The sequence below is a fragment of the Triticum aestivum genome, chromosome 2D (genome assembly GCF_018294505.1).
Source record: "Triticum aestivum cultivar Chinese Spring chromosome 2D, IWGSC CS RefSeq v2.1, whole genome shotgun sequence".
In the NCBI taxonomy this organism is placed as follows: domain Eukaryota; kingdom Viridiplantae; phylum Streptophyta; class Magnoliopsida; order Poales; family Poaceae; genus Triticum; species Triticum aestivum.
In genome coordinates this window covers 80461566-80474409 of record NC_057799.1, presented here as the reverse complement: position 1 = coordinate 80474409, position 12844 = coordinate 80461566, and the positions used below count along the sequence as shown (strand labels likewise).

At 52.3% G+C, this 12844-nt stretch overlaps 1 protein-coding gene across 1 annotated transcript; it reads left to right on the top strand.

Annotated features, from left to right (window-relative positions):
* Positions 1-441: 441 nt before the first annotated feature.
* LOC123051743 (ankyrin repeat domain-containing protein 2A) lies at positions 442-6960 on the top strand. Its single transcript, XM_044474712.1, has 6 exons — positions 442-681; positions 791-878; positions 1389-1453; positions 6121-6189; positions 6281-6330; positions 6462-6960. Exons 1-6 carry the CDS (start codon positions 616-618, stop codon positions 6571-6573), a joined length of 450 nt encoding a protein of 149 aa, XP_044330647.1. The 5' UTR covers positions 442-615; the 3' UTR covers positions 6574-6960.
* The last annotated feature ends 5884 nt before the right edge of the window (positions 6961-12844 follow it).

The following is a 12844-nucleotide window of genomic DNA, read 5'->3' as shown; positions in this document are numbered from 1 at the left end:
AAAAATGTTTTAAAAAATTGTTCACATATTATAAATATATTTGGGATTTCAATTTTGTTTTTCTTTGAAAAATGCGGAATAAAAATGGTTTGGAATTCCAAAACTTATTTTGATTTTTGAAACAATATTCGGCATTAAATTTTATTTCCAAAACTTTCAAGAAACGTTCGTAAATGTGTAAAGATTATTTTAAATGTGGTGCTGAGATGAGCTTAGACAAATCTCGTTTCCAGTAAAACAGCAGTAGCCTAGGACGCGTAAGTCGTGTGTACGATTCATGGCAGCCCATTCGCGGGTCCTCTGTGCGCGTCTGCGTGCCGTTGGACGCAAAGAGCGTCCAATAGGAGCTCCCTAAACTGACGGAAGGCTCTTCACAGGAACGTAGGAGTAGGCCGAGCAAGGGAAACGGCCTGCTGGTGACTATAGCTGACAAATAAAGCCCATAAGCCGAGAAGAAGCCCACACACGCCAACTTGGACTGAGGGGCTGCCAGGGCAAACCCGCCGCCGCCGCCGTACGCAGGGAAACCGCAGCAGCATCAAGGGCAGCCGGCGGCACCGCGACTCCAGCCTCCCTTTTCCTCCCAGCTGACCTAGCTTTCTCGCGTGCTCAGCGATGGGCGTCGAATCGGCGCAGCCAACCCCCGCCGCCACCGCCGAGCAGGCCCAGGATCTCATCGACGTAAGCCCCAAACCTCCCCTACTTCCCTTGCTCGTATGCTCTGTTTTTTCGCATCGGGGTGGACTGTTACTGACGGGAGCGGTGGGCTTTGATTGTGCTGCTCTGCCAGGCCGCGAGGTACGACGAGCTGGAAGACGTCGTCGCCCTCTTCTCCGCCGGTGTCCCCCTCGACTCCGCAGATTCGCAAGGCCGAACGGGTTGGTTTGGTTCCCCCTGTTCAAGTTCGACTGTCTGCGTTGCTCTTAGTTTTCTGTTCAGATACTTTTCTTATGTTATTATATGTCTGTGTGGTGTATGAAGCTGCCATGTATACATATTAGGCTGTCTGCCATACGAAGTTCTGAGCACATCAATACACTATCTGGGTTGATTATAAAGTTATGATGTCTCTGGCTTGAATTAGAGTAGATCAACAGAAGCCCAATGTATAATGAATAGATTGTCTTTTAATTTCTCTTGCAAGTTTCTTAAAAATGGAGTACCAGGATATCTTTTCCATGTTGTTCTTCTTATTAAGCCACCAAGTGCAAGCTACATATCGTAATTTAACTATATAAACTCTCTGAAAACCGACATCTTTCAGATTCATTTGAAATTCAGTGACAAACTTGATAATTCAACCAAACATTCTTGTAGACTGCTTTCGTTTTAGATTGATCTCCTAGACTAAATAGTGAGGTACCTAACCATTTCCTCATCACTGTCAGCTCTTCATATGGCTTCTGCCAATGGGCATCTTGCTGTGGTGGAGTACTTGATTCAGAATGGAGCGGTAAGAAGGCTGCTGTTCTTTTATGTCTGTTTACATTATTGAGTTGCAGAGTAGAGTTCACCGTAGATTGTATTCACAGCTCAGTGTTAAATATATACACGCCGAAGCACATAACGGCAGCTAGGTTGTTACCAACAGAATCTGCTATACAGACGGGAGCATGGGCTTTGTGCGTGACACCGGAAACGGTCACTCGCGTGGAGCTGTAGACGTGGCAGCCGACTCCCCCCCCCCCCCCCAGGCCGCAGTCAAAACGGGATTTGCGAGGATGTAAGTCATTGAAGACGATCCTCGGTAAGCCTTTGGTGAAGATACGTGTGGACCTTGGCATCGCCAATGCTACATGTTCGCGAACGAAGTGCAGGTCGACCTTCACATGATTAGTGGTGTTGAACCGGGCCGCTGGAGAGGTACATTGTTGCAGAGCACAACGGTGGCTCGATGGAGCTCAATGAGACGCTAATGGAGCCAACAAGACTTGGCGACGACATTTGCCATGACGCGGTATTCTGCTTCTACGCTAGAACGAGACACAATGGATCGGTGACAAGCTTGCCGTCGGTGGTGGAGAGTTTGGCGCGGGCGTCGAGGGGGTGGAGATGGGTCGACGGTTGAGCATGCCGGCACGGTCCAATATCTCAAGCGCATTCTAATGATGCGAGAAAAATAGACCGGCATAGAAGCGTTGGAGTTCACGCCGAGGAAGTGGTGTAGGTCGTTGAGGTCAGTCATGGTGAACTCAGGATGGAGCGAGCCGCTGACAAAGCGCAGTAGGCTAGAGGAGCTCGCCATTAGGATTATGCCATCCATGTATAGCAGCGCATAGGCAGTGGACGAGTCGTGATGGAGGATGAAGAGTGAGCTGTCGCTCCTGGAGGCGGTGAAGCCGAGCGTGAGGCGATGTATGGTGAAGCGAGCAAACCAAGCCTGAGGCGCCTGCTTGATGCCGTAGAGGGAGCACTAGGGTTTGCATACGGGCGGTTCGTTTCGATGAAGCTGGTGAGTTGGGCGCTATAAACGATCTCATTGAGAACCCCATGAAGAAACGCATTCTTCACGTCGAGTTGATGGATCGGCCATGAGCCGGTGACTACGAGGCTGAGGGCGAACGGAATCGTGGGCGGCTTACAGATGGGGCCGAAGGTCTCGGAGTAGTCCACGCCCTTGTGTTGCGTGAAGCCTCGAAGAACCCAATGTGCTTTTTGACAAGCAAGAGAGCTGCCGGAGTTGAACTTGTGCCTGTAAATCCACTTGCCACTTACAACATTCTCACCTATAGGTCGAGGCACCAAACACCACGTATTATTCTGTAACAGTGCCTTATATTCCTCGCGCAGTGCATCATATCAGTTTGGATCCTCAAGGGCAGAGCGATATGAGGCAGGTATGGGAGTGAGACGTCATGGCGATGTCAAATGGCTCTTTATGAAGGGGAAAAACTGATTTTCGGCGGGTGCGCATGCTATGACTATTTTGTGGAGAAATAGGGGTGGCTTTGGGAGAGATAATGGGGAGACGCGACAGGTCACTAGAGGTAGGGAAAAGGTAACAGGGGCTGCGTAGGGCCGCGGTATGTCGGCTGCAGCGGGAACGCGTGTAGAACCGTGTGGCGAAAGGCGAGGGGGATGCGGGTGTGGTGTGTGTGGGTGGGGTCCGCGGGGCGGGAGCAGGAGAATCTAACAGGGGACGTGCGTGATTTGAGAGCCTGGTGGGTGCAGGCGGGCTGGCAGTCGAGCAGATTATGACTTCGGTTCTCTCTCTCTCTATGTACAGGGCGATGGACCATATTGACCGCTATTACGAGCCTTTGGAACAGGATGTCGCATGGTGACATTCCGACGTAATCGTCCTCTAGATATACGGTTCCATCTCCAACGAGCTCTATGATGTCATCAAGTCACTAGATAACACCGCCATCTCCTACGACAACCAACCTGGTCGCATGATTTATCTTGACGTCGAGTTCCGCAACACCACCCAAGGTGATCTGCGTATCGATGAATACAACCACCCGGCTCAAGGCCCTGGCCGACACCCTCGGTGACGTTGATGAGCCAGTGACAACTCGCACGCTGACTCTCCAGATGATCTGCGGCCACTCGCGCCGCTTCCAGATTATGGCTTTCGTCCTTCCAATGCAGGCCCCCTCCCCAGCTTCGTCCAGGCGCTTGCGTCTCCTGCTGGAGGTCACCCTCGACACCCGTGACCGCACCGAGGGCACCTTCGTGCTCGTCATTGGCATCTATTGTAGCGGTGACAAGTCCAACAACGCCAGCTCCTCTAGTGGTGCCTTTGCTGACCAGGGATCCTCCCGCCACTTCGGGCGATCATGGCCGGTCCAGTGGCTCCAGCTTCGGCGGCGGCGGTTCCAACTACTGTGCCGTGCCTGTGGACATGGTCCCGGCAATGGTGGTCGTCGCCAGCTGCTGCAGCAAGGTGGTCAAACGCCTTGGATGGGGTACTTTGATCCTCAGAGTGCTCCCGTCCCGCCAACTGGTCGCGCTCTTTGGTTCCCACCGAACGCCGCTGGCTTCCTTGGGCCACACCCTGGCGCCTCTGATTAAGCGTGCCCGGTCTTCTACTTGGGCCCCAACCTACGCTGTAGGCGTCTCCCCAGCCGTCATCTACTCCAAAAGTCAGCATGCTGAACGCCTCCATGAGCAACCTCTCGCTCTAGCATCCGGGCGCCGCCTATTGGTACCTCGACACCGACGCCTTGTCTCACATCTCCGGGAGCATAGGTAACCTCACCAAAATTTATGATGTTTTAGTGCAGCATCTTCTTCACATCATGGTCGGCAACAGATCCTCTCTCCCTATCTCATGTCGACAACACCCATCTTCCAGCAACCCCTTCCACCTCATGTTTTAGTTTCTTCTAACATCATTATATGTTTCATTTTCGTACGCAAGTTTACTTGTGATACTTATTCCATTGAATTTGACCCCGCTGGTTTTGCTGTGATGAACCTAGCCAGCTGGACGCTGCTTATGAGATCCAATATCCTTGGCCCACTATACCCATTCTTCGGCTCCGGTGCCATCGCTCTCACCACCGTTGCCAGACAGCGGTGCTGTAGCTGTTGGATCTCATGAGCAGCGTCCGGGTGGCTAGGTCCTTCATAGAAAACCAGCGGGATAAAATTCAATGGAACAAGAATTATCATACTAGTAAACTTGCATATGGAAATTAAATTCTAAACGATGTTAGAAGAAACTAAAATATGATGAAGGTGGAAGGGTGGGGTGGAAGATGGGTGTAGCCGAAGGGAGAGAGGATCCGTGGCTGACCAGGATGTGAGGAAGATGCTCCACTGAAACATCATAAATTTTGTTTGAGGTTACATGTGTTTCCCGAGATGTGAGACGAGGCGCTGGTGTCGAGGTGTCAATCGGCGGCGGCGGGTTGCTGGCTTGGTCCCACGATGGTGTAGGCGGCGGCTGTGGAGGCGCATATGGCGTCAACTGTGGGCCAGAGTAGAAGACAGACTGGGTACGCTTGAGCATGGCGTTGGGGCGTTGCCTGAGGACGGTGTTCGGTGGGAACCAGATGGGGGGAAGGGAGCACTCCAGGGAGCAAAGTAGCCCATCTAGGGCGTCTGACCACCTTGCTGCTGCCGCTGGGGACGGCCCCGTTGCCTCGGCCACGGTGTGGTCGTCGGAGTCGTCGTCGCTGGACCGGCCACGATCGCCCGGAGGGACTGAGGGAGCTCGATCAGCAGAGGCACCACCAGAGTTGCCGCAAATGCCAATGACGAACGTGAAGGTGCCTTTGCGCCTGGACAAAGGTGGAGAAGGGGGTCTGCATTGGCAGGACGGAGGCCATAATTTGGAAGAGGCGCCAGAGGCCGCGGATCATCTGTAGAGACAGCGAGTGGTCGGTCACTGGCTCGACGACTTTATTGAGGGGGTCTGCCAGGGCAATGAGCCGGCGGTAGTATTCGCCGTTGCGCAGATCGCCTTGGGTAGTGTTGTGGAACTCGGCGCTGTGATGGATCACGCTGCCAGGTTGATTGTCGTAGGAGTTCAGCTGGCTCCGGGTGCGAAAGGCGGTGTTGTCCATAGACTTGATGACATCATAGAGGTCGTCAGAGATAGCCGTATATCCAGAGGAGGATGGTGATGTCGGTCTGGCGCCATGCGACATCCTGTTCCAGGGGCTCCGATTAGTGGTGAATGTGGCCCTCGGCATACATAGAGAGAACACATCTCATAATCTGCCGCCATTTGGAGAAATTGTTGGCGGCAAGATCCAGCTTGAGAGTTGAGGAAGTGCTCGATGTTCAGCTGGTGCATGGAAGGCAGGCTGGAGAATGAGGCGCTAGGCCGGAGCATGCTGATCGATCGGCAGGGCGATGGCGTAGGAGGGAGCCGTGGCTACCTGCATGATTGGTTGTTACAACAGAATCCGCTATACGGACGGTAGCATGGGCTACCTGCATGATTCCGGAAACGATCGATCGGTGGAGGAGTGGAGGTGTAGACGTGGCTGACGACTTGTTCCAACATATTGTACCAGATAAAATATATTCAGTACTTTTGTTTTGAACTTTGTTCCTCTGGGTAGATGAAGTTATCTTATGGATGTGAACTGAACTTGCGTATTTCATAAGAATTCCATGTTATAGTGATAACCGTTGTTTTATGACTGTGCAATTGGACTACAGAATGTTAACTCTACAAACTTGGAGAAGAACACGCCTCTCCACTGGGCATGCCTCAATGGACATACAGAGGTATTTCAGTTGCCTCACTATTCTAATAGTGGTTTTCATGCACCGATCTAAATACATAATGACACGAATGCTTATAAAAACAACCTTCCAGGTAATCAAGGCTTTGATATGTGCTGGGGCTATCGTAAGTGCGCTGAACAGGTATGTTAAAATCTAAATGACCACACCAGAAGAAGTGGTGGTTTGATTGTGAAATACATTCTGCAGGATGTATTAGATCTTTCTTACTTAGTGGTGTCTGTGTTATAAAGACATAATTTGGTATTCTGCAGCCATGAGAAAACCCCTATGGATGAGGCACTGACCCTTGGAAAGATGGAAGTGGTCGATGCAATCGGTGCAGCAGTAGCTCAAGCAGAGCTCAATGGTGTTACTGTCTCCTAAGCAGATTTGACATTCTCCTTGTGCGATGGATGACGATGATCTGCCACCCTCGTCTTTTTTCGCCACCGTTTCTTCCCGTCTGTGTCGCTTAAGATGCTGATATGCTAGTATGTGGGGCATCAGGGTGTGTTGAGCCAAGAGTTAACTATCATCTGTGTCTGCAATCACCTGTTAGTGTCAAATGCCCTGAAAGTCTGGCTGCTGACTATGTGTGCAGCAGTCAGATGTACTATCTTGTTCTATAAGGTTGCAGGTGTCTGGTAAGGCCATCGACTTGTGCTGCTGAACTAATTCATTTCTCGCGCAATCTCCTAGATAGATGATCCCTGTGTTTACAGTTTACAGTGAGCTGACATTTGCATTTATGGTTTCTTGTGTTTGTGTTGATCCCTTTCAGCGTTCAAATACACAGTATCAGTTATCAACTTATCCTTATGTTTCTGATGTTATTATGTATACTTGTGTTGCTTGTTGAGTTGCAAACTGAATCCATGAACTATATGGCACGATGGCCTCCCACTGTACATCTGGGCCATGTATCTGAATCATGTTTGTGCCCCTCTGAAAGCAACAGGATAGAGCCCGCTGCCTAGCAAACTCAAGACACCACCCAGAAAGATCATGGCAGTCCACGAGGCAAAAATACCAGTCATGGTTGGTTGGCCCATTTCTTTGTCAAAATTCAACCTCCAAAAAAAAGGCAGATCCTTCAGACTGTGTGCCCACTCTCACTATGTCGAATTCAGGTCGCTGTGGCCTATATAGCTACACCCGGTCTCACTCTCACTTTGTCAAAATCCAAGGGGCACTTGCGGCAGGCGTGTTTTGCCAGACTGACGCACCACTCGCCAACCGGGTCAAGTGTTTAGGTCGCTCTCTTGATCTGATCGGCCAACCAAGGTCAGTGTCGCGGCTAGAACAAGACGACAAGGAGGAAGGAGAGCTTCTGACGGAAGAAACTTATTAACGAGGGGCCACAGGGCAGACGACGACATGCCGTCGGCGTTCGTAATAAAGGTCACGGGCTCACGGCAGGGAGCCCGTCGCCTTCCTCGCTGCCCCGGTTACTTCCGGACACGAACGCGACGGCGGCGACGAGGGTAATCACATCCACACAATCGATGCCGCTGCCGCGGGTGGCCCGTGATGCAGTCGTCGGTCGGTCGAGCCGCACCATGACCATGTCACGTAGGAACACGCCGCCCGGCGGCAACGGCGCCGCCCCGATGCCAGGCGCGTCACCTGATCGATCGGTTTTCGTCATGAATGCGCGATGTGGCAGTGGCACCGCGGAGGTCGACGCAGTCGGCGGCTTGACGTCCTCCGTTCATTTCTCTCTACGTACGACTGTATGTATGTAGCAGGACATGGACACGGAGGGCGGCAGCAAAGCAGTTACCACTCTGCTGATCTGCTGCTGCTTTGACGTTTATCTCCTCGACTCGGATCGCTGCTGCTTTGACGTTTATCTCCTCGACTCGGATCGCTGCTGATCACCAGGGAAGAGCACTGCTGAAGCCTGAGGGCACACGTACTTGGGCGCAGTGATATATGTGCCTGCCACCCCATGACGCACGTACGTACGAACCGATTCAAGGCAGCGTACTCCGCCGTGCCCGTGCGGCACATGCAGCATGCTACGTGTCAGGCGACACGTGCACGTTCCAGGCGCATGCATGCAGGGGCACTCCACCGCCGGCACGGCACGGTGACCCGATCTCTCTCGTGGCCGGTGCCGTGTTGACTTGGCGTCCACCCGTCCGGCCATTGCGACTGTAGTGCAAGCAAAGCGGCGACGCCATTCCAGCAAACGCACGCGCCGTGTCTCTGGTGTTTGTCTCCTGACGAGAGAGAAAGAGAGGGAAACCTACTTCAGAATGTTGCGCTGGTTATTTTCGTTCTGACAGTGATGGCTAACTGATGTCTGTTAGTTGTCCTGCTGTAGGATTATTCCTTGTGCTTTACAGAGTTAGTGGCTATCTAATTATGCTGCCACATGCATGCGCCTTCGTTCTGTACAGAGACGGGCTGCTCCGGCCAGAATTGATTACACTTGCCCAGCTAATTGTAACTACTAGCTGCTCCTGCACACGGCTCTAATTTGTAGGCTGCTCTTTCGGCAGTGTGCGTGCATGTGTCACACATAGTGTCAGTACTCAGTAGACACAGCTTTGGACGAGAAAGCTAAGCAACCCCCCAGCTTCGATTCCAAGAGTGCAATCAGTGCGACTTCCTGAGATGATTAGGCTAACTCACCGCGCGACCCCAAACGGACGTCCGTTTTGTCCTGATTCTGTCTGTTTGGGTAGGGCAATGAGGTCGTGTCCGGGCGTGTCCTGGGATGCAGTGGCCGTGCGCCCAGCGCGCGGCCGCATCGGTTTGCCCCATCCTGTCCGTCAGGGCCAAAAATGCCTATATTTTCATCAAAACTAGTTTGCACGTCCAAATATTTATCTGAAAATTAAAATAGTTTACAGCCCAATTGAAATTGTCTTTAATAAAATAGTTTTACAACCAAATCAAAATTGTCTTGACTGAACATAAAATGAACCAATACATCTATTGGTTGCCAATGTGATCCCACACGTGCTCAACCAAGTCATTTTGAAGATTCAAATAAGTGTGCCAATCACGCATCTCACGGTGGAATTAGACAAACTGTTCAAATGTGGCCGGGTCTTGGTGCAGGGGCTCAATATTTTCACCTTGATAATCAAATCCTTGGTCGAAGATACTCTCATCACGCTCGTCCTCGACGATCATGTTGTGCATGATCACACAAGCAGTCATCACCTCCCAAAGCTTCCTTTCATCCCATGACAGTGCAGGGTTTCGAACGATACCCCATCGGGATTGAAGCACACCAAAAGCACGTTCCACATCCTTTCTAGCACTCTCTTGCATTTGGGCAAATCTCTTTCTCTTCTCACCTTGGGGTTTCGATATTGTCTTCACAAAAGTTGACCACCGAGGATATATACCATCAGCTAGATAGTATCCCTTGTTGTACTGGTGGCCGTTGATCTCAAAGTTGACAGGTGGGGAGTGGCCTTCTGCAAGCCTCGCGAAGACTGGAGAACGCTGCAGCACGTTAATATCATTGTGAGAACCTGTCATGCCGAAGAAAGAATGCCATATCCAAAGATCCTGTGATGCCACCGCTTCTAATATGACAGTGCACCCGTTGACATGCCCCTTGTACTTGCCAAGCAAATGGACAGTTCTTCCACTCCCAGTGCATACAATCTATGCTGCCAAGCATGCCTGGAAAGCCTCTAGCTGCGTTGGTCGCCAACAATCTCTCTGTATCAGCGGCAGTTGGCTGCCTCAAGTACTCTGGGCCAAACACCTCGATCACAGCCTGGCAAAACTTGTACATTGACATCAGACATGTTGTCTCACTCATACGCACATACTCATCTACCAGATGACCTGGAATTCCATATGCAAGCATGCGGATGGCCGCGGTGCATTTCTGGTAAGAGGAGAATCCAAGCTTGCCAAGGGCATCCGTCTTGCACTCGAAGTATGGGTCATGAGCAACCACTCCCTCTCGGATACGATTGAACACATGCCTTGCCATACGAAAACGGCGACGAAATTTATCCGGCTTGAAAAGCGGGGTGTTCGCAAAGTAATCGGCATGGGCGTGGCCTCTCTCCCTGTTGCGGTTCAGGTTGGGAGCACGGCCAGGGACTGACCCCCTGTACCGAGGAAGCTGCCGTTGAATGTGGTCGTGAACGACCAGTGCAGCCACCACAAGATCTTCATCATGCGACGACGAATCGTCTGATGAACAAAGGAAGATGGAAGAAAAACTCGTCTCCACTGTCCATACCTTTGTGGGCAAAATGTCGAACACCTTGCGGTCGTGGTGGCGAAGAGGCCGCGATAATCACCTCGACACGGCAGGGGTGGTTGCCGGCCGGCTACTGGCCGCTCTGGAGCTCTCGTCAGAAGCTGCCGCGGCCGCCGTGGTACGTCGCCGGCGGTCGTGTCCCCTCTGCCACCGGCAAAGACGGTGACGGCCAAACCTCCTCCGATCGACGGCCAAAACTACGGCGAAAGCGCGGGCGTGGTGGCGGCCATGTCGAGACGTGGTTTGGTATGGACGGCCGGGGACTGCGCGGTGAGGAGGCGGCCGGAGAATAGCGGTGGTGCCGGCGGCGGGGCGGGGCGGGAGAGAGAGGGTGGAAGCGTTGGGAGCGGAGGACTGCTAGTGTCCTCGACAGGCGGGCCACGGGGGACAAGGGCGTGCGCCGAGGCCGTCCGCGCGCGTCCGTTTCACCCCAAACCGAGCGCAAGTTTGGACCGGGGATGGGTCGAAAACGGACGGAATCTGGACATTTGTCCGTTTAAGGCCGCGCGTTGGGCCGCGCTATTCGTTCGTTTTACCCCAAACGGATGCACCGGACAAGATAGGGTCGCGTGGTGGAGTTGGCCTTAGTACTTCCTGACGGAGATACAAGCGTCCTGACGGGTCATTGCGACTGTAGTAGTACTACCTGACGGAGATACAGTAATACTACTAGCACTACAAAATTCGCCGCAGCATGTAAATACAGACTTCCATGGCGATCTGCAAATTTAAGCACGTACGTACCCTTCAAAACGTTCACGCGCAAGAACAGGGCAATGCCGCTCACGAATGTACGCTTAATTGGATCTGCGTGCAAGCTCGTGTCAGTGCACCGTGCGCGGTGAGACCGTGAGGCGGTGAGGGGACATGATTTGCATGCCATGCTTCATTTTGCGCGTTCGCCCCGCTTCCAAGTCAAAATATGTGAGCTTAGTTATAGTTTCTCCGGGCAGATTAGCTTGGTTTGAACTAATCACATGTTTATGCGGGATGCCCGCCTGCACCCCTAGCTAGGACCACAGGCAGACACGAGCGGAGCAACGGCGTAACTCCCCGTCGCACGGCGCCACGCGACGCTGCACGGTGCAGGCGGCGACACGCACGCGGGCCCCGTCACGGGCAGCTCTAATAACTCCGTAGCAGCTCAACAATGGATGGAGTACGGATAGGAGTAGCTGACAACGATCTCCTAGTAGCTATAGTCCCTCCCTACAAGATCCACGGGACAAGCTTAATGGAGGCCTTTAAGGAATGACGGAAGGGATCCAACCCACACGAGATCGATCACTCCGCATGGCAACAGATACGTCGTACTCATACGGCTACTGCATGCATGCATGGATACATGCGTATATATGGGCATGTGCGTGTGCGGTACACGGCAGATACCACGTAGGAGAGCTCTTTTTTTAGTAAGATAGCCAGTAGTGCAAGATCTTACGGATACGTATGCGCTCTGGCTACGAACATAAATCAATTATGACCACCATAGCTAGGAAAATCACGTACACAAGCGAGTGTCTTTTGTACCGGTGCCTGCATGCAAGTGGGGAAGAGCTAGCTGGCTCGACCTCGCCATCTGCAGTGAACAATTGACGGAAACTCTGAAGCCGTGCGTAGTAAATAGTGATCGCTTAAGTGCACGCGCCGGCCTTCACGTCCGTGCGCCTGCCGGCCTCCAAGTTATCACCGCCACCTCCATTCTACGACCGTCCTCCGCCCTTTGCCACGTATCATTGCTCGCTTTCGTCTTTACACAGCTCCATCGCCATGCACTGCAAGTCTGCAACACCACGGAGACCCCCATGCCATGCATTTCCAAAGCTCGATCTGCACAGGAGTACATTTTTCCCCCATGCCGGGGAACAGGGCGCCGATTATACTATACCACAGGAGACGGTTGATTATTTTCAACGGCCCGTCGCAAAGATCAAAAGTTTCAGTTCCCAAGAAGTCACTCCATACCACTAGAGCTTGGCAAGATGCGGCGACAAACGACCAAGTTTACGAGCTTGCTCAACATGGTTGGCGAGCAACGACGTTCATGTCGGGCGTTTGTGTCGTTCGAGTTAGGAACCGGACCGTGTCCCATCCTTGCCGTCCTGTTGACTGCACTGCACGTACGTGGGATCCCTGATTAACAAGGCCTACCATACGTGCCTGTCAAGAAACAAAACAAAAAACCCATCGAGATCACAGTTCTGTAGCAGGAAAAAAACGAGGTTGAGAGCAAAACAAAAGGCGGAGTCATTGTGTCTGCCTCCCTGTCATGTACTCCTCCCTACATCCTTTGCTTAATTATCGGGCTAATCTTGACACCACGCGGCCGCCCGGGGTCGCCGCTACACGATGGACCACACTGTCAATGTCACCCCCATGAAGTGCCATGGGTATATTATATGGAAGGTTCGA